At 39.1% G+C, this 25,683-nt stretch overlaps 1 protein-coding gene across 15 annotated transcripts in view; it reads right to left on the bottom strand.

Annotated features, from left to right (window-relative positions):
* LOC146198174 (uncharacterized) overlaps nucleotides 1-25,683 on the bottom strand; it is a 212,916-nt gene that overhangs the window by 122,384 nt on the left and 64,849 nt on the right. Inside the window, exon 5 of one of the 15 annotated variants that reach the window (XM_084593533.1) lies at nucleotides 368-807. The exons of 12 other annotated variants lie outside the window; for them this stretch is intronic. In XM_084593533.1, coding sequence (XP_084449659.1) covers nucleotides 383-807 — 425 coding nt within the window. In that variant the 3' untranslated portion in view covers nucleotides 368-382. Of the gene's footprint in view, nucleotides 1-367; nucleotides 808-2,040; nucleotides 11,483-17,316; nucleotides 21,344-25,683 lie in introns of those variants that run through there. 2 more of the 15 variants (XM_084593540.1, XM_084593546.1) reach the window with 2 other exon arrangements.

The following is a 25,683-nucleotide window of genomic DNA, read 5'->3' as shown; positions in this document are numbered from 1 at the left end:
CTCACGTAGCCGACGCTGCAGTTTTCAGCCGGGCTGGCCTCGCTGAACGGCGAAAATTCAGCACAGCACTCCGGATGCGAAAGAACGTTGCGTGAAGCGCGATTGGCCAAAGCTGTTTCGAGTTTTTCTTATTCTGAGGCCACCGCACTTTGAAAAGACTCCATAAGTCGTCGCATTCAGATCAGAGACAGCCTTATTGTTATTCTTTTTCTTTTTTTTCTTTTTTTTTTTAGCAGAAAGCCGGATCGCCTCTCACCCTTGAAGCGTTTCCTATTCTCTCTCAGTGGTGCTTGGTTTAGTCAGTTATTGTTTGCTTTTCTTGAAAAGGACAGAGGGAGAGGGAAGGCAAATGAAAAGAACAGAAAAAGCAAAACAGAAAGTACTACTTCTCTTGAGCTTCTCTAGAGTCATTCCAGGCGGCGCTAGCCGCCTGAAGAAGCAATAGCGATGGTGATGCAGAGAACCCAGACGGAGGGAGCATCGGTGGTCGCATCATGGAGCTCCAACTATGTGCGTCGGGAGGTGTTAAAATCACACCTGGTTTGTAGCCGGAGTTCTTGGCGCTACGGCTAGAGGGGACGTTATGTATCTTCCTTTTGTGGGCGTAAACGTTGTTGCGCCATAGGAACGACTTGTTGCATATGTCGCAGCGGTATCGCTTCCGCTGCGGTGTATGCATGGTGAGGTGGCCGTCGTAGTTGCTTTTGTTTGAGAAGGTCTTGTGACAGATGGGACATTCCAGGTCCACGGGCTGACCTCGCTTTCCCAACAGCGGCGGTCGGCCGCGCCTCCTGGACACGGGTGCATCTACAAAGTACAAAGCGAAAAAAAAAAAAAAAAAAAAAAAGGGGGGGAAGTTAGTCACTGCCCGCACGCATAAAGTAAAAACGCGTGCGTGCGTGTACTGCAAGCAAAACACGTGTGATAATACTAGTAGAAAACAATTCAGACTAGAAGAAAGTCCGTTTTGTTGCCTTCCTCTCTCGAGTTTTGCAGTTTGCGATATTTTCTACCACTATCAGATTTATGCCAACTAGCTCAACTTTTATTTTGCGACATGAACGCTGGCATGAAGGCTCTGCTTCTAATTGGTCTATGTGTTCAACTCAAACCGCAACCGCACAAGGCCCAGTATGGAAACAGGCAGGTTTGGAGCAGGAAGCGCATAAGTCAGATATGATTTGCAAAAAACTGCTGATAAAACGAATGGCACACACTGCACTTGACAAGTATGCTCTGTCAGCTCATTTTTCAGTGCCGCTTTGTAGTAACTAAACGAACTAGCCAACTAACCTTCCACACACACACAAACGGTATGAAGATATGGTATACGAAAGGTAAAAGAAGCAGGCTTAAAAATGAGCTAGCCTAGTAGCAAATGATTACGTTTATTGTTTTAATACATTTTGAACCTTACTTTCAACAAAGCAGATGGTTAAGGTTGGACAGAAAACCACAGCACATATTAGAAGTCGCAAGATGTGTGTACCACATGCACCACAATAAATGCAAAAGCTCTCACAAAAATATCATCACAAAATAGACTTGTCTCATATCACATGTGTCACAGGTCTATGCAATCACAGTGTTGGCAAACATTTATGGAAAACATTATGGAAAACATTATGGAAAACATTATGGAAAACATTTACAAGGTCATACCAATGTCATTAATGAGAGGCTCAAGAGTGTCACCAGTGACATTGTGATACCTTACCTCTTGCTAATGTTGCACCATAATGCCATACAAAGGGGCAAGTACAAGATACTGAAAACAGTATCACTTTCATTAGGACCAGTTTTTTTCAAACATAATTCATTTCAGCCAGTAGAGGTTAAGTAATGTTTACAGTTATCAAACCGTATGCACTGCAAGTAAATGCTTGCAACAGCGATGTCACAATTTTTCAGCTGCATGCAATGTTGGTGCAACATGAACAGGATGAAAGTGAAAATTATAAATAAGAAAAGCTTGCCAGTTTTATAATTACAGCGCCACATTTCAGTCCGTTCAGAAACAAACAATGCGGTCTCGGGAAATTTTTGCAGCCAACACAATGTAGTAACTTTCACACCAAGGCCAAGAACTTTAGGCATTTGCTTATAAATGCCTACAAACATGTAAATGCATCCTTTCCGGGTATGCCTCCTTTTCTTTTCTTTTTTTTTTTTGCCGCTTCCGTGAAGACTAGACATTTTTGGCTGATTTTGGGCAAAAATTCTTTGTGTCCCTCCCCAAGTTCTTCACAACTTTAGTTATAAAGGTAAGGACAGGAAATTATGACATGAGCAATTGTGACAATGACAAACACGAAGTTAGCAAGACTTAGCAGAAAGCTAGCATTTCAGTGCATGCAGGCAGCATGTCTACAAAGGCAGCACTGGGTGTCAAAAAGTGATCTATGCAAGCACATTTTCAAGCAGCAGTCGGGAGACTGCTGCTTGAAAATGGGAGCAGAGGCAGTAATTAGAAGGCAAAAACAGACTGGCCGAGAGAATATGGTTGCACCAATTGATATGCTTTGTTCTAAGAAATTCATTATTTCAAGGACCACTCGCCTCGCACGAAATGTGAAGGGCAGTAATTAGAAGGCAAAAACAGACTGGCCGAGAGAATATGGTGGCACCAATTGATATGCTCCGTTCTATGAAATTCATTATTTCAAGGACCACTCGCCTCGCACGACATGTGAAGAAGTTTTTCAATGTATAAGACTTTGACTGCAAACAAAGTGAGTGTCAAGTTTTAAAATTTTTATTTTAAGTTTTAGAAGTTTTACAGCATGTATCGAGGGGTACGAGTTGTCCATGCCCAACTAAGATGAGCAGTCATGCATTGTTTTGTTTTACCAGTATGAAAAAGTGAACAGGAAAGTTATTATTAGTGCTTAGTTTCCCATTAAAAAATAGATAGTATGATATAAATTGCTTATTTTTGGTTTTTAATGTCTATTTTCTATTTTTTTAACAGATCAAAAACCTGCCTATTTTGGGAATTTTGAAAACCTTAATTTCCAGGTGCTACCTGTCATTTAGGTTTCATATGTAGGACCATTATTAGCTGCACTGACAGTGGTGGGGTTTATGTGGTAAAAAGATTAGCCTTACAGTGGCCTGCTGTAGCATCATCAGGCCTGTTATATTACTAAGCCTGTGCATCTTGCCTGGCATGATGTGCTTTTAAACTGTACCACTTGAGCTAGCTTAGTAGCAACTGCACTATACTCAAACAGGCAAACATATATAGAGACAGAGACTCAGCTGCATGCCCACATAGTTACCTGTGGGTTAAAGAAGTTTAAGCCAAACAATGATGGCACTGAAATAAGAAAGAGGACCAGAGGCCAGTCCTACCTGTTCATGATAGCATGTCAAAATAAGACGACACAGGGGCCTGTTTAGAACCTTATCATGTACTAACATTTTATTTCCCATTCTTTTGGCCCTCCGTGTCTGGTGTAACTTGTCTAACAGGAAGCCTGAACCCATGACAGAGGACCAAAAGAAAAAAATAAAATGTGATGTTACAAGACACGGCTCCTAATCTCCAAAACTGCAGCAGAACCTCAAGCATTAGTAATGCTTTGCAAGTAGTGCATGTTTCTGATCTACTCAAGCCTATACCTATTGAAAAATAATTTAATCGTGTCAGAGCAGCCATTGCAATTGTGAATTCAAGTGATATAATCAGCTACCTCTAGTTAATGCCCTGACATCTGAACCAAGCACTTAGCAAAGAATTATGTCCAATGAACATAAAAACAAACAACCATACACAAATAGATTCAAAGCCACATACACAATATGATAAGTATAACACAGTGTCCAAAAATGCACCCAGCAGGGCTTGGCTATTAATTTGTAGCTCATGTGTGCACACATTTGCAAAAAGGATTGGTACCACAAATTCTAAACAGCCTCTTTTTGTTAATGAAGTTCACAAACGACTGGCTGAATTCCTATCCATCGAAATAACATTGCCATAATGTATCTAACAACTCGTATCATCAGCGGCTGTCATGGTTGGAGCTTTACTTCAAAATATTAAATGCGTCCAAAGAAGCATGCACAAAGTCACAAAACAAAACTATTATGGTATGAGTAGTTTTTAGGAATTTAAAATGGTCTGTATTATGTCTGTGGTTAACATCAGCATCATTTACATTGCGCAAAGAACAAAATATAACAAGCAGCACTAAAGATTGACTCCGTTTGTCCAAAAGACTTATAAGCATAAAAGACAACATTTAAATCTGTCATAATTCGAACTTAAAAAATATATTATGTTTCAACCCAGCTTTGGTAGAATTGGAGAAAAAAAAGTGGTCCCACTAACTTCAATTATTAGACATAAACATAAAAATTGTGCAAATTTTGTAGCACAAAGAGCAAAAGCTCCTTAACAGTATTATTACAACTTTATTTAAGTATAATGCACATGACTGGATACTGTCAACACTCATACATTTATACCGTTTACATAAATACATTAAAGTATATTGCTTCATGGGTGCATTTAAAACAGAGTGAAAACACTGCTACAAATAGTATTTCAAATAACATCAGTAACAGTTATGATATCAGCGCTGTAGAATCATTGCTTTCACAATCATGCAAGTTCCTAAATTTACAGTTCCATGGCTGATACACTAGCTTATGCTTGTTTGCAGTACACTGGCTTCAGTTCAACGACAGGATGAACACCAAGCCTACCTGCCTGTGTCAATAAGATGTGAACTGATTATTCATGGCAAATTTGTTTTAGTACAAAATCCACACAGTAAGAAGCTTAAACCACCAGGGCAAGCAACAGAGGTAAGTATCAGATGTAATATCAGTGTAGAAAATAAGCTTCAATGTGAGAACATTTAAGAAAGATGTAAACATGCAGGCAACCTTTAGCATCACTGGAATTAAAGTATGCACATGCTTTCGGTACAAGGCCAGATAACACAGCAGTGTTGTAGTTATCACCAGGAGCAGCAGCCAAGGTTTTTTTAAAAAAAAGAAAAGAATGGCTCCAACTGATAACAATCAGCCTTGCCCTTTGCCAACTGCAGCCATAAAGCTCCAAATAATTTAATCTCAGCTGACCCCCGACCTACCCTCCCACCCAATTATGTCAGTCCCAGCTAGATTGTCCCTTCTTTTGATATCACATATGTACATACACAATTTGTGGCACATTTTCTTTGGTATAGCAAAGTGGCAATAATGTTCTAGCATCAAAATCTGTCATGTGCCACCACCACACAAATTTTGTGCAAATTTCTGTGGACTAGAAAAGCTGGTCCATTTGAAGAAAGGGGAAGGTAAAACCAGATGCCCGTCATGACCACAAGGCATTATAATTAAACTGGTTTACATGAAAGGAAAAGCACAGTATCTGTAACATTTTTTTTTTCTGTGGGCCATAAGGGAAGAGAGGAAAGTGGAGGTGAAAGTGGAAAGAGAGAAAAGGAGACGTAGCGCAGGACTACAGAGTAATTTCGAACACCTGGGAATCTGCACTGACATTGCACAGCATACAGACGCCTCTCCATTTCGCCTCCATCGAAACGCAGCCGCCGGCAGTTGGGTTCGAACCCGGATACTCTGGCACAGTAGTCGGGCATCTTAACCACTGCGCCACCGCGGTAGGGCAAATGTTATGGAGATTATATTTCTTGCGCAAGACTTCACTAAATTTATATTTTGATTTTTTAATAAAACTAGATAAGCTTGTCAAGGTGAACTCATCACATTAAATAATCTAGTGACTCAAGAGCGACCATGTAATAAGTTATTGATGTAGTTATAATCACACTCCCGAAATTTTTCAGTACACAGTCAGATTTTTGAGAAACGTAGCCTGCAAATCTAATCCCTCAAAGGGTGAGACAGAGTTTACTTAACTCTCATAGTTTCTCTTCAGTTGCCTTCAAGTTGACTGTTCAAGCATGCCATTGCATTCACAGTGCATAATTTCTTCTTTATCTAAAAAGCACTACTTCACGGGGTAATTCAGAAAACCACGGGTTACCTGAGAAGTCTCAACCTTGGACGTACCCAGAAAAAAGTTTTGTCAGAGCGAATTCGAAAACAACCATTTCTTATAGGAAGCAAGCAAGAAACTCACATAATGCGTTTAACCATTAGTTTATTTCGCTGCACATTGCACGCTGTTTTCAGCAACTTCCATCCATACGCAATGAATTAGAATGCACTGCTATTGCATTTTCCTCTTAATTTCCTCTTAAGCATTAAGCGGTTCCTAAATATTATAGCACGCTACCAGCTTACCACTATGGCTCTCAGTGACCGATTTTGCTGATTTTTGCCTGAAGTGTGACCTTAAAACCCTAGCCGTGAACCGAAAGCGAAATAAATAGTAACACTTTGCATCTGACCAACCTAGCTAAATCGGCTGAAATTTTCTTTTTAATAAACACTTTTGAAGAGTTGTTTGCTTCCTCTTTCTGTCTTATCACATGTATGCAATATAAGAAGGAAAGATTGGCTGCACAAAAATCAGCATGCAGAAGACTAAACCATTAGACGCAACATCACTGTTTCGATGTAGTGACCCTATAACCCTGTTATTTAGGCAAAACTGCTGAAACTTTTCATTTTTAATTTCCATGAACAGTGTATCCATTAAGGCATGGGTGACTTCTTTAATTACCAGAACCAATAACTCTATAAAAACAACTTAGATGGCTTTATGACATTCCTCTATGCCTCTAAACAATGTTTACAGCAGTCATACAAACATTTGAATGTATGCTAGAAACCTTAAGCAGATATATTATGTGATAGTGCATACAGCTCATTCCATTGAAAAGCCTCCGCAGTCGAAAAAATCCTGATTGGTCAACAGGATCATGACATCACAATCGCATGACCTCACAGAGGAATTTCAAATATTCAACATTCAAATGAAGCTAATGAATTGGGGGAGGGTCCAAATGAAGCCAAAATTGGCAAGGAGGTTCTACTAATCGGGGTTTCAAAAATAGCATAATTTAATAAAATAAATTTGTCACCACTGAGGTCTGAATTCAGGCCCACTGCATGCCACACAATGCATAGACCATGAAGGGTCATTGGTACTAAGTGTGTTAAGGGGCACCTAGTGGTGCGCATGACTTACTAACGTGTGTTTGGAATGTGTACTGATGTTACAGTAATAATACTTCAAAAATGTTAAATAATCTGAACAAGAAAAAAATTTTAAACATTCACGGAATGAAAAGACAGTGTTAAAGGCAATATCACGTTTACTCTTAAGGCGAAGCTCAAGCGCCCTCCTAATTTTTACTTCACCCTTTTAGTTATAGCAAGCTGGATGTTCTCAGTGCCAGTGAAAAGCTCCCCTTTCAAAACAAACTCCTCTTAGAATAAAGAAAAAAATCTAAAGTGACAAATTCCACCAAGTAAAGTGCTTAAGTGCAGAGGCTGACTCTGAAACTCAAAACTGCTTCACAGACACAGGTGCATTTCCATGCAACAGAAGCTGCCTGTTATGAAGTCCTGACACGTCTCAATCGAGCGGCATTGCACTCGTATATAGTATTGTCTATTCCAAGCAGCATCCGCACGAACAAATTTATGGCCATCCAACAGCTTCAGACAAAACAATCACCATTGTCTCAATGTGTGATTTTTGGAAACGCATTTGTCATCTGAGAATAAGATGGTAAAAGGCACTCTATAATCTCTCACTCAGTCAGTGCAGTCTTTACTAGAAGTGAATTTTTTTTTTTTTTTATTATCTCATGAGGTCAGCAGAATGCATTAATAAAATTTTGCAACATAAATCACAATGCTCTTTTTACTTCTGTGCCAATGAATGCAGCACAAATCAAGAATATTTTTTTAAGAAAATATCTTTTAGGGATCAATTTGAGATTTTCTTTTCCTTTAGCAAGTACAACAGCAAAATGGCAAGTTGGTATTTGCCAGTAGCCGGAAACCATTTCACCAGCTTTTCTATACTTGCATTGCTCATTAAAAAGAAAGGACATCTAGATAGTGGCTAAGCTTCTGGGTATTCTTCCCATCTCCAAGCCAGTAGGATGCCTGTGCACAACTAAGAAAGTTATCACGATATATTTTCTCAACCTCAGTACCAAGAATTTATATGACTTATAGGACTTAAGTATAATGAATGTTTAATATATTGTATACATATATGCCACTGAAGAAGACAACGATCGAAAACAGAGCGAGACGACGAAGCTGAACAAACAGTTGGTGCTTGCCGAAACACTTATGCCTGTCATCAGCTGTTGTGTTTCCTGAACTAACCTTCTGACACATATCTTAGTGGAGGTGTGGGATACCGATCCCCGTACCTCCCACACCGGATAGGCCAAAACCATTGGTTTGGATAACCTGGCAGCTTAAATTAGGCATTTTCGGTTTAATGAGACATATACCTATCTATGCCCATACATCTGGCAGGTACTGAAACCAGAAGCTGCCAAGGGTTTTTTAGGTGTTTCTGCAACACATACCAGCGAATGGAAAGGTGTTGTCAACTGGGCACTTTGGCACCTTAACGCAAAGAACCACTGCACAAGAAAGCCATCACTGACACAGCTGGGCAGTCACAATGCTTGTCAGAATTGTCCTGTACTCAAAATACTGGGAATTATGTGAGCGGGAAAGGTTTTATTGACATTTCTGTCCAATTAACACAACAATAATCCACAAACATCAATCTATGTGCTTTATGTATTCTTCCATGATGTCCATTGGCCAAACAATTATCAAATATCCATATTACTGAGGAGAAAAAAAATTAAGAAATAATGATACTCAATTTTGGTACCCAGAAAAGTTGCTCATAGTTCATTTCAATGAAATTACCATAAGCCACATTAATTAGGCATGGCTGCATATCAGTCCCATTATTTAAGCAGGACAATGTGCAGGGTACATGCCACTGTCTGGAACCAGAACTGAACAGACAACTCCATGTAAATGCCAGCACAACTTCTCATGATGCAAGTACTGCACAGACAGGGAAAGAATTTGCCATTAAATGCAACTACTGTCTAAATGGTTACCCTCTACAATATGCTCTACAGCAATGGCTGTGGTAAAGAGTGGCTCTTTGGATGGAGTTCTTCATGCATTCCAGGGCTAGTACTTAATGATGCCAGCCAAGCTCTCTGGATCAACCTCAGCCTGGTGTTATAGAGCCTTGGAGATGTATTTGGCCCCTTGTCGTGATCACATAATGCATGATGTGGTCAATGCCAAGCAGTTTGGGTAAGTCCTTGCTCGTGTCAAATCAGCCGGCATTTTTAGATCCCGACTACACTTGCTCCACACTAGGATAAACCAAACGCACTGACCAGTAGAAGCACTGCTGCTAACAAGAAGGATTCTGGCCATGTTTTCAAATAACGGTAGGACACATCTTCTATATCCTCACAGCAACAGCCAGAAGGTCTGCTGCATCAGCAAAGTAAGTTAAAGGCTCTGAGTTCACGTGGGTTTGGATGCCACTCCGAATGTACAGAAATTTTTTTTTTTCTTTTTGTACTTGAAAATGTGCCATTTCTTTCATATAAGAGAGTAATCATTCAGTATCATCTGCTGCTGGACTAAGGCATGCTTCCTTTCGTGTTCCTTGAAAGCATGTTATAGTATGGTTAGCTGCTATGCGTTCTGTGCATCCACATTACAACTGCACAACAAAGAATGTGTTACTAACTATACAACCAGCCACCACCATATTTTGCAAGTTCACATCATGGCCGCCATGACAACTGATGGTATAAAGCCCACACCCATGCTCAGAAATGTAGGATGATTTCCTTGTTCCCTGCTTCATGCCGTAACCACTAAGAATTACTGTAGTTCTACGTTCAAATGGCCAAAGCACATGTACAATAGCTGTTAAATACAGCTACTAATGAAATAATCTTACTAAAGAGCAATTCAAGCAATCAGTCAAGAATGCTTTTCAGAAAGCCATTCTACAAGTGCAAAGAAGAAAATCTATAACCAGCTAAAAAAATCGCAAGGTTTTAACACAGTTAAAGCAAGTAGGATCTGCAAAATATTTTGCACACAAATAGAAGTTGATGAAGACAACAAAGTGCAATTCACAGGATGAGATTGTGCTACACGGGTGATTGACTGAGGCAATAGCTATGGCATTCTGTTCTCTATTTCCATGAGAAATTCCTGGGTCCAAATCCACTCTGCTCAGAGTATTTTTTTTTTTTTTTTTGTCCGAGTTCAGCACATGCAAGCCACGTGTTTGATTAGGTTTGACTGTGTGGTGCAGTGTTTTCGCACTATAAAATGGTGCATTCAAAGGTCAAGGTGATTATGCTGCACTGTTTGAATTACCCAGGCCATGACACGTGGACTGAGACATCACAATCTGGAGGGCCAATCTGAAGTCAGGCACAACCAAGATAGTTGCTCGACTCTGGCATCTGTATGAGTGCTTCCGCACCAGAAAAATTTATCTCGCTGCTATGCAGAGGTGCTTAAAATTCGGTTAGCCAACTATAGCCTAACAACAGTCCTATTGTGCCAGGTGTATAAAGAATGGAAGTGATATGCAGTGCTGATGCCCGATTCTAGCATAATTTGAGCTGAGAAGCTATGCTAGTGGAAATCGGCAAATTTGAATACAGTGGGGTCGGTAAATATGTGTCATCAGCTGGCTAGCGCTTAGTGAGATAGCAATGGCGCCTTCTTAGGCATAGTCATCAGCATAAGAAAAAATATTAAGAATTAAGATAGCGCCTTAAAATGGGAGGAGGTGCATATGGAAATCAGTGTATCAAATTTTACTTAGCATTTTGATTCAACTTGTGTAATCCTCAAAGAAAATGTCTGCCCATTATGAAACTTTAACATGTTTATCCTGGTTATTTACTGGTTATGCAGCTTAAAGGATGCAGTTAGGTACAGCTACATTATTAAAAGTAATATTCGCTGCATATTTTGCTAAATGTATTGTGCTAGTTTTGCAAGAATATCTACTATGAAACAGATCAATGAAACAAAAAGACTGGTAGGCAATCAATATCCCATTGGTCCACTGCGCAATGAATAGAAAAACAAATGCATAAAACAAACAGCATATTTGTGAGCAGGCAGACTCGTTGCAAACCACCAAAGTGCAGCTAAGGACAAACTGCAACCTCTTAAACAAAGCATCAGCACTGTCTTTTCAAGTCAGGGACTCAAGTTGCATCAACATCAGCTGTGTGCGCAGTTCGACAGTGCCGAATAAGCCCATGCTTCCACTTGAAGGCCTTCTTGCACATAGTACACTCGTAAGCCAGTCGATTTTGGTCGTGCAGCACCATGTGTCGTTTCATGATGAAGTAGTTGCAGAGAACTTTGTGGCAGATGGGACACTCCGTTGGGCCAAACTTCTCTTCTGTCTGCACCATTTCTAATGTCCCATCACTAGATGTGTCGCCAGCAATTAGCGAAGCCAGTGAGGATGTCAATGTGTCCCACTCTGCAAAAAGTAGCAAACAATGATGAAATGTACAGTAGACTTTTTTCACGGGAGAGCATAATGCAGCAGATGTATAGTGCGTTAAGCACAGCTGTTAAGCACTAGGCTATAAATTTGGATTGAATTATGGTTGTAAAACACATCAAAAAAAGAAGCCCCCCCCCCCCATCCTGAATAGAAAGCGCCTAAATACTAGGTGACAATTCGAAAGAAATGTTATAAATGTTTATACTTTACTTGTGGCGTTATTTCAACTTATGCGTCACTAGCTCGGCTATTTTATCAGTGAAAGTGACACGCCTTTATAAGGCAAAATGCTCACCATCAATTGGCTTTTGTTGGGACAGTTCAGCATCAATAACTGATATCTGCTGCAATAGAGCACTAATTACCTCATCACAAGAGGTAATTCAAGAGTTATCACCACCACCCACTTTATTCCTAATTCAGCAAAACTAAGTTTGCTTGCATATTCTGGCATAAACAGTAAAAGTCATGTGCAGTGCCACATTTGCAGTTTTCAGAACAAGAAAGTTCTTGTTATGTTTTGAGCATAAATAAACAATATTTTTATCACATGGGCTCAACATGCAGAACTAGTACTTCTGTGTGAAGTGCGTGAGTCAGTAAGTGGCACACTAACAGTTTGTAGAACACCCATCTAGGTCTATGTATAGTTATTTTGTCAGATCAGTGACAAAGTTCATGAGTCAGGTTAATAGAATGTAAATATATATCAATATATATATATATATATAGTAACCTTGAAATTTTGTTGCTTTTTGGACAAAGCTTCGCATGTTACATCAACATACAAATGTATTCACCAAACATTTACACCTTTTAACAAGCAGCTGTCCACCATATCAAGGCCATAACTTAATATGCGAAATTTTCCTTTCTAATCTAGCGGAACTTTTATTCCATCAATTATAGCAGCAATGACCTTTTAAAAATGCACTGCAGCTATTACAAGGAGCAATGAAAGGATCATGTTCATTACTATTACAAGCTCTGTTGTGAAATGATTATCAGGGCCCACGGAGCTTGAAAATACCATTCATTACAGGCGTGTGTGATACCAACAGTAATTTCCGATTCCTTCTTAGCAAAAAGCTATCTGCGAAAAGAGCTGTTTCCTTGGTAGGGTTTCAGTAGCTACAGTTATATAAAAAATAAGCATCAAAGCTAAATGCTGCTCATTATGGTTCATTGGTGGCCCCGACCAGAGGACAGGTCTCTACTCTGAGAATATTCTAGGTCACACCAAAAATTTGTCAAGAGCTTTTTGACCCTGACAGGCAAAATATTTCTAAGCAATGCAGGCTGCACTTTAGGCACTCTTGCTGCCAAGTACCTCAAACTCTTGTCACTAAATTTTGTTGGTGTCATTTATCTTGTAATTACACCACAGGGGTCAGACATATCCCCTCTTCCCACTCCTCAACTCTGCTTCATTGCTACAGCACATCACTATGAATACCTTTGCACCATCCCTGCTATTGAGAAAACTATTTTGAACTCTAGCATGAAAGAATCTTGTGTCACGCATGAGCATTCAGTGTAAAAAGCAGTGTAAAGCTAAAGTTCAAAGAACAGTGCTCACTGTAAAAATCACTCACAGAGTATAACATGAATTTCATCACATCGAACATAGCATATTACCCTGCGCTCAGTATTTGGAAGCACATCTTCAATATTAGAGCCAAAGCTCCAGAATATATCACTGTCAAAGAATTGAGAAATAATGTTGGGTACAAGTTACAACACAGTGATGATGCAATCACAAGATACCATTCTGAAGCAGATTTAATGCACAATTCCCCAGAAAAAAAAAGATGCACAATATGCTAAAAATGTAATGAAAAGAATCATTCACAGCTACACAGACACAACTCAGAGAAGACACTAGTGCTGGCATCTTCTATATAGAGCATTAAACAGCTATGACATAGCCAAGTATGCATTGCATTGTTCATATCAACATGGATAAAGGGCATTTCATGTGCACTAAAAATGCATTCTAAATTTATCAATTTTGTCTGCAGTCAAAACTTTTTATCCATGTGCTCTACGTGCAGTGATATCTGAATATGTGCATGTCCTTACTGTGCCCTTCAAGGGATTAATGGAACACTTAATGGAAGTGACAAGAAAAAGACTCCCTGTGATACTACAAACATTTCTTGAACCGCTTTTCCTTTCATGCAATATGCGAGGGATATTTTATTCAGAGCAATAATAAAACAGATGTAACATTTAAAAAAACAAAAAAAGCCTTGGCGCAGCTGTAAAGCACTGAACTTCCTGCATTTTCGTTATCAGCCAACAGCAATCAGCAATAACTATCATTTGCAGTCATGTCATGCACTACGAATATTGACACGATTAAGCCCCCCCATAAAGAAAAAAAAAAAAAAACTTCTGTGATTAAAAAAAAAAAAAACACAAAAAAGGTTCACAACAATTTAAAATGCAAAACCTGTTAAATAAGGAACAATAAAAATTTACTATAATGTAAGTTTTATGTCCATTGAGACTAATACTGCTAGAAGATTGGTAGTGAAAATCCCAAAATCAACTGTGTTGCCACATGTGTATAGAAGAGAACTACAGATAAATCAACCAAGCACCTCTTTATGCAAAAGCAAAAAAAAATTTTATTTGTATAATAAATGAGTATGCAACAAATAAAAAGAAGATGCTACCCGTCATTGTAATTATCTTGATGTGCCATTTTCTTTGCTCTGCAGTGAAATGATAAAACCCGAAAAAAAAAAAAAAATCTCGCATGCACTAAAATCATACACTGATAAGTCCACATTAAGGCGCTGTTTGCAATCATCACACAGGAATGGCGACACCCATCAGATAACTATGGCAAAAACAATTGCGCAAAAATGTCACGAAGCATAAAACTACTATTTCACTTCGAGAATATAAGTATAAGGTGGGATAAATAAGCTCACATAGCAGGGCCTTGAGACTTTCACTACTGGCTCAAAGCTCATAGGTTATTTCAAATGCTGCACAACCATGCTGTCGTGCTGACTTGAGCTTCCAGACCAGATCAGAGCAAGCTTTATGGAGACGTGCAGCAAAACAGGCAAAAAGGTGATGACTAGTCCCACGAAAAAAAAATGGTAGCTACACAGCTTATACATTCAACTGTGTAGTTCACACTGGCAGCAATCGGGTTCAAATTCACTGATTAAACTGCTGAAAGCAGCATTAAATCTATACTACAATGCATGCAAAGCATGTTAGAAATCTGATATTAGTGTTTGCAGCTTTCCTAAGTCCCTTTCCTAAGTCCAGCATGAGTAAAAAGCAAAAAAAAAAAAAAATTCCAAGAGTGCATGTAGCCTCGAGCGTGCGGAGGATGCATAAGCATGCCAAATATTTGGGGATGGACCACCTAAATTTGGAAGACATCACTAAGTTGGCTATTGGTTGAATTTGGAAGAAGTAAAATTTTGGGGATTCAGTGGGCCAAATTTTGTGGGTGGCCCACCTAAATCTGGAAGACACCGAGTTGCCCATAGTCAAATTAGGTTGGAGACCAATTTTGATGACATTCGTATAAGTCCAATTTCGGGGATCTAGGGACCCAAATTTTGGGGGTGGCCCACGTAAATCTGGAAGGCACCGAGTTGCCCATAGTCAAATTAGGTTGGAGACCAATTTTGATGACATTCGTATGAAGTCCAATTTCGGGGATCCAAGGACCCAAATTTTGTGGGTGGCCCACCTAATCTGGAAGGCACCAAGTTGCTCATAGTCAAAATAGGTTGAGACCAATTTTGATGAAATTCATATGAAGTCCAATTTCGGGAATCCAGGGACCCACATTTTGAGGGTGGCCCACCTAAATCTGGAAGGCACAGAGTTGCCCATAGTCAAATTAGGTTGGAGACCAATTTTGATGACATTCGTATGAAGTCCAATTTCGGGGATCCAAGGACCCAAATTTTGTGGGTGGCCCACCTAATCTGGAAGGCACCGAGTTGCCCATAGTCAAAATAGGTTGAGACCAATTTTGATGACATTCATATGAAGTCCAATTTCGGGAATCCAGGGACCCACATTTTGGGGGTGGCCCACCTAAATCTGGAAGGCACAGAGTTGCCCATAGTCAAATTAGGTTGGAGACCAATTTTGAAGACATTCGTATGAAGTCCATTTTCGCGGATCCAGGGACACAAATTTTGGGGATGGCCCACCCAAATAGCTATACTAGAATAAGGTTAGACATAAATTTTTGTTCAAATTCCAAAAAGGTCAAATTTTCTGTGTTGAGGCAAATTTGGGTGGCCTACTCGAATATAAAGTTCACGATTGAAATGTCCGTACTTCAACTTGGACACCAAATTTGGTGAAATCGAATTTCAGAGGTCTAGTGAGCCAATTTTGGGGGTGCGAACAGACACCTTCTGTACACACTTTCTACACTAAAAAAGATATAGATGAAGCAAGACAGCCAATATGAAAGCCGAACCAAAGATGGCTATTTTAACATTTAATTACAGCAGTAAATGTGTTTAATGGTGGCCTAATCCTATTCACTATACTGTTTTCTTTTGATTTTCGCATAACAGAACATCTAGCCCATGGGAACAACCATGTAAACCGATTAGCCGTAGAAAAAAAATACTAGTAAACCTCCTGAATAACCAAACCAATAGCAATAAAGCAGCACTGGGAGCAAAGCAAAAAAGCTTCACTAAAAATACAGGATATGTCACATCATATCAGATTGTACATGCAGTCACTCCATTAATAGTTCATCAGTTTCAGCAACTACGCTCTGCAACAAAGAACGCTTGTCTTCTTTAGAAAAAAAAAAATATATATATATGTATATTTCTGCAAAGTAGCAAGCCACAAAGGTACCTGCAGACTACTCCGCAAGTTTTTATATCCTTAGCAAAGTTTTGCAAATTAAAAATGCACTAGTATTTTTTTTTGCCGAACTGTTGTAAACACGCTTTATACAGCAAAACAACATTTACTACCAGCTACAACATAAAATTCTGCACAGTAATTTTGGGCCACTGACAAGGAGCATCTTGTTTTGTGACGTTTCCTAACTGGCCTGCAGCCAACAATAAATACTGAATTCTCGTTGGAGCAATAGCAGCCTTGTTCAAGAAAGCCTGCCTCATTATGCTAGCACATGAAAGTAGTGATCTAGAAGTTTGGTTGCAAAGAGAACAGGACAGCACAACAGCAAAAATACATACAAATTAATGTTTTCATGTGCTCTTTCCTAGTGCGGTCAGGTTTAAACTGTTCTCAACGCTGTAGCATCTTGTCCATGTCTCCCTGCTTGAGAACGGAACGATGATAATGGTGCCCAGTACTGCTGAACATTTTGCAAAAGCTTACAAAAACTGTTCTACAACCCTTGTAACAATACATGGAACATTTACTTTCCTGGTTAAGAAATAGTACCTAGATTCTCTTTCATTATTAAAATTTTTTTACACTTTCAGGAGCTGTTCTTTACTTCATTAAAAAAAAAAAAAAATGATTTTCCTCGTGAACAGTACATAACAGGGTTCAAGAACAACTTTTTTTTTTAGCACTACAACAGAAAAAAAAAAAGCAATCAATTCCTTACACACGTGCATATACAAAATTTCTTTCAAACTGTCTGAATAGAAAAGCTAACATTAAAAGATCTGGATTTGTAAAATTAACACATATGAATGATGTCCAATTTTGAAGATGCACATAATATGAGCAATTCAGACAGAAATTAAACAATAATACCGGTTTCAAGATCTAATAAAATGGTGGAGGACGCACTGCCAAGTTCACTGTTTTGACTAATATTTAGTGCATTAGGTGGTTGGCATAAAAAGGCACCCTATTTTATAACTGAAGGATGCTATATTTGCCAGAAAAAATGAAACCAACCCACACACTGAGAAAAAGCTGCAGTTAGCAGTGTGCACAAATGTATACCAACTGCCTCAAAGAGTTGACAATGTACTCAATATAATGACCATGAGAAGGCACATGAGAATTTGGCAAATACAAGATAACTCATGGAAAACACAAATAAGAATGTTGTCTTTATATAAATATAGGCATGTCATAGAAAGTGTGCGAAGGGATGTGCCTGCAGAAAGGTGCAGTTTGAATACAATCTTTCCAAAAAAGAGAATTGTGACAACCATAAAGTTACAGGCTAGTTATGAAACATAAACTGAAAAGTACAGTAATTATACAAAAAAGACCAACCACACTATGAAGCCAGCAACGACCAGCGTTGCATCTTTGAACTGATGCAAGTCTTTCTGCTATAACTTCTAGAATCCCACAGCATGCTTATGCTGCATGTATTCTTGCTTCTCAAGACCATAATTATCGCTCTTCTTGAGAAAAAACAGTATAGCCATGTTCCTGAAGGAAATAGCTGACACAGATGAATTAGAGAAGATACACAAGAATTTTTATGACATGATAGAGTGGAAATTTTTCCTTAGTGCAGTGGGCAATGCGTGCTATCAAAGCTTCACTTGCATTTCCTTTCCCCTCCTCTTATGGTCCAACCGAATGTCAAGCTCATCAACTTCTCATAATTTAACAATTTAATTTCGCTTTGCCTGAGAGAATCCAAATCCATACTATCCACAGCACCAAAAATGGTTATCATGGGGGCTATGCAGTGAAATCGGGTCCCCTGCTTCATTAACTTCCTCTAAATGCGCAATGCATTGTTTTAGTTTCAATTCAAAGTGAAGCTTTATTCATGTGTAATTTCTAGTTTTCTACCACATGAGTCAGAAGCACTGCATAAATTGTCCTTTTTCCAAATCAGTGTGCAGGGATTATTTTTTTCCCAACACATAGAAGAGAAACTATTCAGAAGGTACAGACACAAGCAGTATGAAAGGAAATGTGAGCAAAAGCTGATGTAGGCCATCTGTACATATTTGGCTCTTAAAATTTTGAAGGCATTCCCTGTCACTAACACGACAGGTCAAACCAATTAAGGGCAGAAAAGAATGAAGGACACTGCATCCATTTTTAATATGGCTACTACATGCACCAGATAAGCATATTGGTTGATACCACAGCCCTGTTTCCTAAAGAAGAGAACATGCAAGAGTGGTGAAGTGCACCTTTGAACTTTCAAGTGCCATAAAGGGATGTTTCCCACAGTAACGATCACAGGTGTGCATCCTCTTTCATACCACTCACATCTGTACAACCACCCACTATGCTGTAGATACTCCTCACATTTAACAGCAGTGCACACCTTTGCAGTTAGCTTAGAGTGGCTTAACTAAGTTGTCAGCTTCATTTCAGAATTAAAAAAGGAACTCAATCACATGCACTGCAAAGTTAGACAAATACTAGTTTCTGAACCTTTCTCAAGAAAGCCATCATTAAATTATTTCTTACATGAATACTATAGGAAAGAATTAGAAAAAAAGTAACCTGCTTATTTAAACAGCTATTCATGAGGTACACAACTTTATTGAGAGTTAACAGAAAACAAAATGTGCAGGCTACCAAAAGTTTGTTGCAACTTCAGAAATATTTCAGATGCTGCTTTCAAATAAAGAAATCCTCCTATATAAAGGCATGAGTCCTATGCTCACTGATAAGACAAAGTTGGCAGCGTGATTAATATCCTTTGAAGCCTACAAGCACTGGACTAGTCAGTAAGTAGCTTCTTGGCATCAGTGAATATTCGAATTCTATGGCTGGCACCAATGCTGAACAAGTGTCCTTGAAGCTGACTTGCCAAAGCTAAGGGACGTGCTCACGCAGCTACAGGTGGATCATTCTCAGTATACACACACTATCACAATGAACTGTGATGAGCATGTACAGCTAGATGGCCACTACAAGACTAAGCATAGTGTAACAAGTAATATTACACCCTGCTTTCACATATGAATGTTACCCAGCAAACATTTACTTTAAAGTGGGAGACGATGCTGAATTCAGCACATTCATTATATTTTGTATATAAATACATAGGTTTCTCAAACATTTTAAAGAAACAAAAAAAAACATTAGCTGGTTAATCTTAAAAGTAAAGTAAGCCCCCATAAAAGTGGAAGCTTGAACCTAGCAATGAAAATATGATGGGGACAAGGATGCTCATATTTCACAATTTCATAATACTACCACACAACAGATGAAGCATTAGATCAAGACCCTCTATCCCAGCACTGCTTTTGGAAAACATACACACAAAATGTGGCCAGGGCTTGAGCTGGTGGTGAAGTGACAGTGCACTCAGTGGGAACAGGTGACTGACTCTCAAAAGCATCCAGTAACATCCAGCATTAAATCTGGTGAAAATAATTTCTTTAAATCTTGCATGGCGACAATTTTTTTCAAAAAATAGCTACAGCAACTAGCAAGCTCTCTTTGTTTCCCAATTCAGTCTCATTGTGAACTGCAAAATAAATTAGTTGTTTGCCACTGCGGCAGACTTTAAATACTACTAAACAATAGCTAAAGAAAGGAACATAATCAGAAATGTTGCACAGTGCTTATCTTTCCTAACAGCAACACTGCCTACAGATACAAGATGCAGCCAACCTTGTTTTCTATAATGGAAAGATCCTGGTGGCAAAAACTGCAAATTGGTGCCAGTCTTTCTTTTAGTGCTTAGCTTGACAGCTTGAAGACATCATGCAAGATCTGTAAGCAAAAAAACTATCTAATCACTCCTATAGGATTATGTTCCAAAACAAAACTGGGCTTGATCAGTTTACACAGACAAACTGGACTAAAATACATTTTGGGGAATTTGGGGGAAAGGAAGTAAGGACCCATTGGGCTGCAAGGCATAAGACACAGGTCCATGCAAGTGAGTTAATATGTTTAAACAGACAACATAATGCGACCTTTTGCTTAAGGCCACTGCTGTACATCTCTATCAAGATCACACCTTCATCCCATTCCATAATACTGCATGACGCAAATGTGCAATAAGTAGTCAGAAAATGTGTTAACTAAAGACAGTAAATTCTGGATGCACTCCCTGATAATGACATGAGCAACTGATAAATCATGCACCCACTCTGAAATGATTTAACAGAGACACTTCTCTGTGTAACAGCTTGATTGAACTGTACAAACATTTATTTTACTGCATTAAAAGGTCATTACAATTACTGGTAACAAGGTGGACAATGCCACGTATGATTTTTCTAATGAACAGATGATAACTGCAAAGAAACTTTGACTCTAAAGATAATTTCTGAGTACCAATACCTATATTACTTAAAGAGAAGCTTTAGCTCACACGAGTAAAAGCTGCCAATTGCTCTAATAAAATCAAGTCAGCAACTTCCTTTCAATAAGCTTTATAGGCATCAAATACGAGTTCCCAAGGAAATTTCTGTAACAAGAGGCCATGTCAGTCAGTATCACTATGTGACTCAATACCATCAATATATCCTGGGGGGAAATTACTTTTGATACTATTTCTTTTAGCCAAATAAGATGTCACAAAATATTGCTTCACAGTAGTTTTTTTTATAGCTCTTATTATGGTAATTGGCAGAACACTGCAGAGCAGCGGGAGACAGCACAAAGGTTCTTCCATGATAGAGCCATTCGTGGCTGTGCGTCACTTTGATGCCACTGCACTGCCACCACCATGGACATTCTTGATGTGCATGTGCATGTTGTCACTGCGGTTGAAGGCCCTTGTGCAGATGTGGCACACAAACACACTCGGCACAGCCGCATGCATAGTGCGGCGATGCCGTGAGAGGTTGGCGTTTTCTGTGAACTCTGCACGGCACTGGTTGCATTTGAAGTTGCCCTTGAGGACGCTCCGTGCACGGGAGACACTGCGAAGCGCTGGACGTGGAACGGCAACTGAAAGGAAAGTACCACGGAGCTTAGTTTCAGACCCCATCTGCATGAAGTGTGCAGCGCCAAGTAGACGAGACTTTCATTGCAATTTTAATGCAGTTTACAAAAAAATAAAAACAATATATAAACAAGACCATAAAATAACACAGGGGGGGGGGGGGGGGGGGTTATTTCACGGACTACAACCATAACACAATACTGCATGCAAACCTCTTTTCATGAAGTTTCTTATTAAGCTGAATTCTGAACTTTCTCCCAACCTCTTTTAAGAGCTAGTTCAGTTCAGTACTGAAACAAGTCTGGGAACAAATTTCGCCCCGATCACACCATAAGAACTGTCACAAATCTCTCGCAATCGGACTGGCTAGCCCCACTCCTACTGGAGGACTTGTTGACCAACAGGAAGTAGCAGGGACTGATTGACACGTTTGTGACAGTTTCTGTGATATGGCTGGAGTGTAATTCAGCCATAATGAACATTATTAACACCCTTTTTCCCTCCCAGCATGCCATCAAACTGCTGAAAAAGAAATAGTAGAAACAGAGTACCAGACTGAGCACGGGAAATAAAACTTTTTCTCTCTTTGAACTCTTTGCTATTTCAATGTCTTAAATATACCTCAAAACCAGCCTCCCTGGGCATTTAGACACTGTCTACAGTGCACTATTAACAATGCAGACTAATTCTCCATTTATATTTGACATAGTAACTGCACACCTGTGCATTAGCCTACTCAGCAACTGAACACACAGCACCTGTTATGATAGAGTCTCACAGGCCTCACATCCAAACTCATCCAGAGTGTGTCCTCACACATCATCTGGATGTATTATTACAGGCATGTGCAGTGCTATGTGCTGTGCATGTTAACTAATCATTATCATTACAGCTCCAACTTTACAGCCTCAGCACAAACTCCAATCATCCTAAAGAGAAAGAGAACCTTCACTGTGCACTAACTTTATCATGGTGAACATGGAAACCGTTCCTTCCTATCACACTTTGAAATTTTGGAACCCAATAAAAATGCACAGCACTAAAGCACTGATTAAACAGCTAATATGTTCACAGTTTTCTTTTTTGTTTTTCTTTGCAGATGCCATTATTGCCACCAGAGCAGGGTGCAAGAAACAGAACTGCCTTCATCTAAACTGTACTTTAAGGTATGGCCCATTGACAGAGAAACCCTTTTCCTTGCATCATATAACAGGCAGTGTAATAGGAACGTTTTGCAAGTATATCTGGGCATGATGAGCGCAAAAGGTACCAAGATCTTACCCCAAATTCTGGGTTAAGAACTTTTGGACAATACAAAGGCATCATTAGGACACTCTGACATTTTCAGGGTAACATAACTATTGCATTTCATTGAGATTCTGACACTGCTTTTTTATTAGATAATTCACAGCCCTTTCCTGCATGAGCTTGCCCATTAGGCTGAGAGACCTCAGGTTATGTATCTATGATCATTTCAGAAGCATAGCCATCTTTCTTCATATCAAAAAAAGAACATCGAAAAGAAGCCAGCATTTTAAGAAATCCTTCAATGATAATAAGGAATAGTAGTAATTCATAGCCCTCCCCTGTTTACCTGTCAAATATGGCATCCTCCTCTGTTCCTGACCCTGACAACTGACAGTCAACCAGTACCAAAGCAAGCAGCAAAGAAACAAAAAAAATGTTTTCCTTAATTTATCACTATTTTAGCAAAAATAGCAATTTACTTGCATAGCAGCCAAAAAAAAAATATGTTGAAGACCTAGGGTTCACATTCAGCATACTGTATGGCCATAATAGCAATACAACTGCAGGCAAATATAAATGAGATTTGAAGAATATGATCGATATGAAAAATTAATGAACACAATAAAAGTTATAAAGATTGTCTTCTACAGCAGCACACTCAAGAATACCCACACATTACTTGCTTCGTAGGGTCTAATGCTTCTGACATGAACTTTTATATTTAAAGCAGATCACATATGGCATGCACACCACATGACTCCTCACTCAATCATTAACTTGTAAGCATTTCTCTTCTCTGTTTTAAGCACCAGTTAATCAGCATATGATAATTTCAGACCTAGCTTTATTATTTAATACAGCATTATAAACAAGAGAAACAATTAGTCCTAATACAAGACGAGTTTGATATGTGTCCGATGCACACCATAAAAGCTCCAGCGACCCAAAATCTGCAGCCTCCCTCAAAACACCACACAGGGACATAACCACTTTATACAAATTGCACAAAAGCCAGCACTGGCTTATGTCTGAAAATGTTAAATCAAATTCACTCAAAATTCTTTCACAACAATTTTCATCAGCAAATGGGATGACAGTGAAAATAATGTCAATCCCAACATCTTGCATCACCTGAAAATCTTTTTTTTTTTTTGTGAAAGAATTTTTATTGAACTTCCCTCACAATACAGCAGTCATACAATAGATTTCTGAAAAGTTTTTAAAACTGATATTGGATGGAGCTTTCACAGAGGCCCAGGTGCAAAATATGTTTCCTAACAGTGGCACTGATTGGCACAAAATCAGGAGTTAATTAAAGTGGCATCCTCAAAGTTGAAACCAAAAAAGAAATGCTCACAGGCCTGTCTTAAAACACCACCAGGCCACAATTTATTGCATCAAATACAAACAATACAAACCCTCCCCACAAAATCAAGGAAACTGCAGCAGAACAACAATAAAATTTACATGGTGTTCTGAAGAATGTCAGCCACTTTCACTCACGGAGTTCTACGCAGTTCCTAGAAAACTTCGAACACCTAACAGAAACCCTAAGACTAGTCAGTATAAGCTCAAGAAAAGAAGCTCTCAGCAAATTCACAGAAACAACAGAAGAGATAACATATGAAAAAGTGTAATCTTTCGTTTCACAAATGCTTGAAAAGTGTAACTGGTGGACAGTGCTCAATCATCATCAAAAAATGTGCTATAATGGCACACCACTGAACAGCTAAAAAGTGTTTTCAAACACCAACCATAACAATTATGTTATATCACAAGTTGGAGAAAGATGAAAGCTAAAACTTTATACCTAAATATGCGTTTTAAGAGCACAGCACCTGACAAGTGCTGAAACAATACTGATGGCCTGAAATACCACAGAGACACACCACGCTAGAATCAAATTCCAACAAACATGTCTTTTTTGGCTTGATATCAATGCCAGGACAATTTCCCCCCTGGCCTTTGGTGCTGCAACTAATGCACGGCGGACTACATGGCAAATGCAGATATGTTGACCTAATATACATTCTCGCGTTCACTGCTGTTTGCATAAGCTAATGAAAATTGCACACATCATGTGACACTTCACAGCAGAGCATACACAGTCTGGCTACAGCACAACATAACTGTTTTAGCGACACTTGTGCAGTACTAGTATTCAAAAGCAAAGAGCCAAAACATACTGATAATGTAGCATATGTGCATGCACCTGTGGCCACAACTTCATAAGAGAAAAAAATGACTAGTTCTGTAAATGTGCTTCTGCAGTGTGATGAAATTCTAGCCAGTATGGCTGTAGGATAAGAGCTAAGCAATGATTGTGACACACCATAAGAGAAATAAACTAGTAGAGACTGTTAGCTTACACTCAAAAAGAACAAAGTTGCAAATGAACTTGCAAATCAACGCTGCATATGACTGCTAAATATTCTGATTCTACACAACCAGCATAAAGGAGCAAAAGTAATATTTACGCCTGAACACTGCTCCTGAAACCTTGCAACATTAATTGATATTTAAGCGAAAGCAATGTACTCAGCTCTCTGTCAACATAAGCAGGGACCACTAACAATACTGTGCACTGTATACGATGCATCAAGTAAAAGGTATACTTTGAAGAGCACGGACTGAATGCAACCCACAGTAAGGCACAATGGAAACAGCTCTACAAATATGTTAACATTCCCCCCCCCCCCTCCTTAGCCATTATGCAACAATGTACACATTGTGAAAGTTGGCTAGCAACTTGGCTGAGCATGTGTTGGGCAGCAGCACTGCAAACTGCAAGCACTATTTCTATGGTATATACACTGAAACATCTTGCTTGTCCTTATACAAACATCAGATGGTAGTGCGCAAAGTTTAGGAGTTTTTTTTCATTGCATAGGCCTTCTTCTATATAACCCAATTCTACATTTAAGAAGAAATTGATTTTTAACTATTTATCACGCTGTTTCACGGCATTTTTAAAGCAAGCACTGCACCATTTAAGCACTCAGTAACTCCCCTTATTTAATTAATCTGGTTATGATTATTGCAATTTAGGGATTATAATATCGCTCACGCTACCTGCAGCATTCAGCCACCTCATGTG

The sequence above is a fragment of the Amblyomma maculatum genome, chromosome 2 (genome assembly GCF_055883805.1).
Source record: "Amblyomma maculatum isolate TAMU_Amacu chromosome 2, ASM5588380v1, whole genome shotgun sequence".
Taxonomy (NCBI): domain Eukaryota; kingdom Metazoa; phylum Arthropoda; class Arachnida; order Ixodida; family Ixodidae; genus Amblyomma; species Amblyomma maculatum.
The sequence above is the reverse complement of the archived record's forward strand: the minus strand, read 5'-3'. Positions and strand labels throughout refer to the sequence as shown.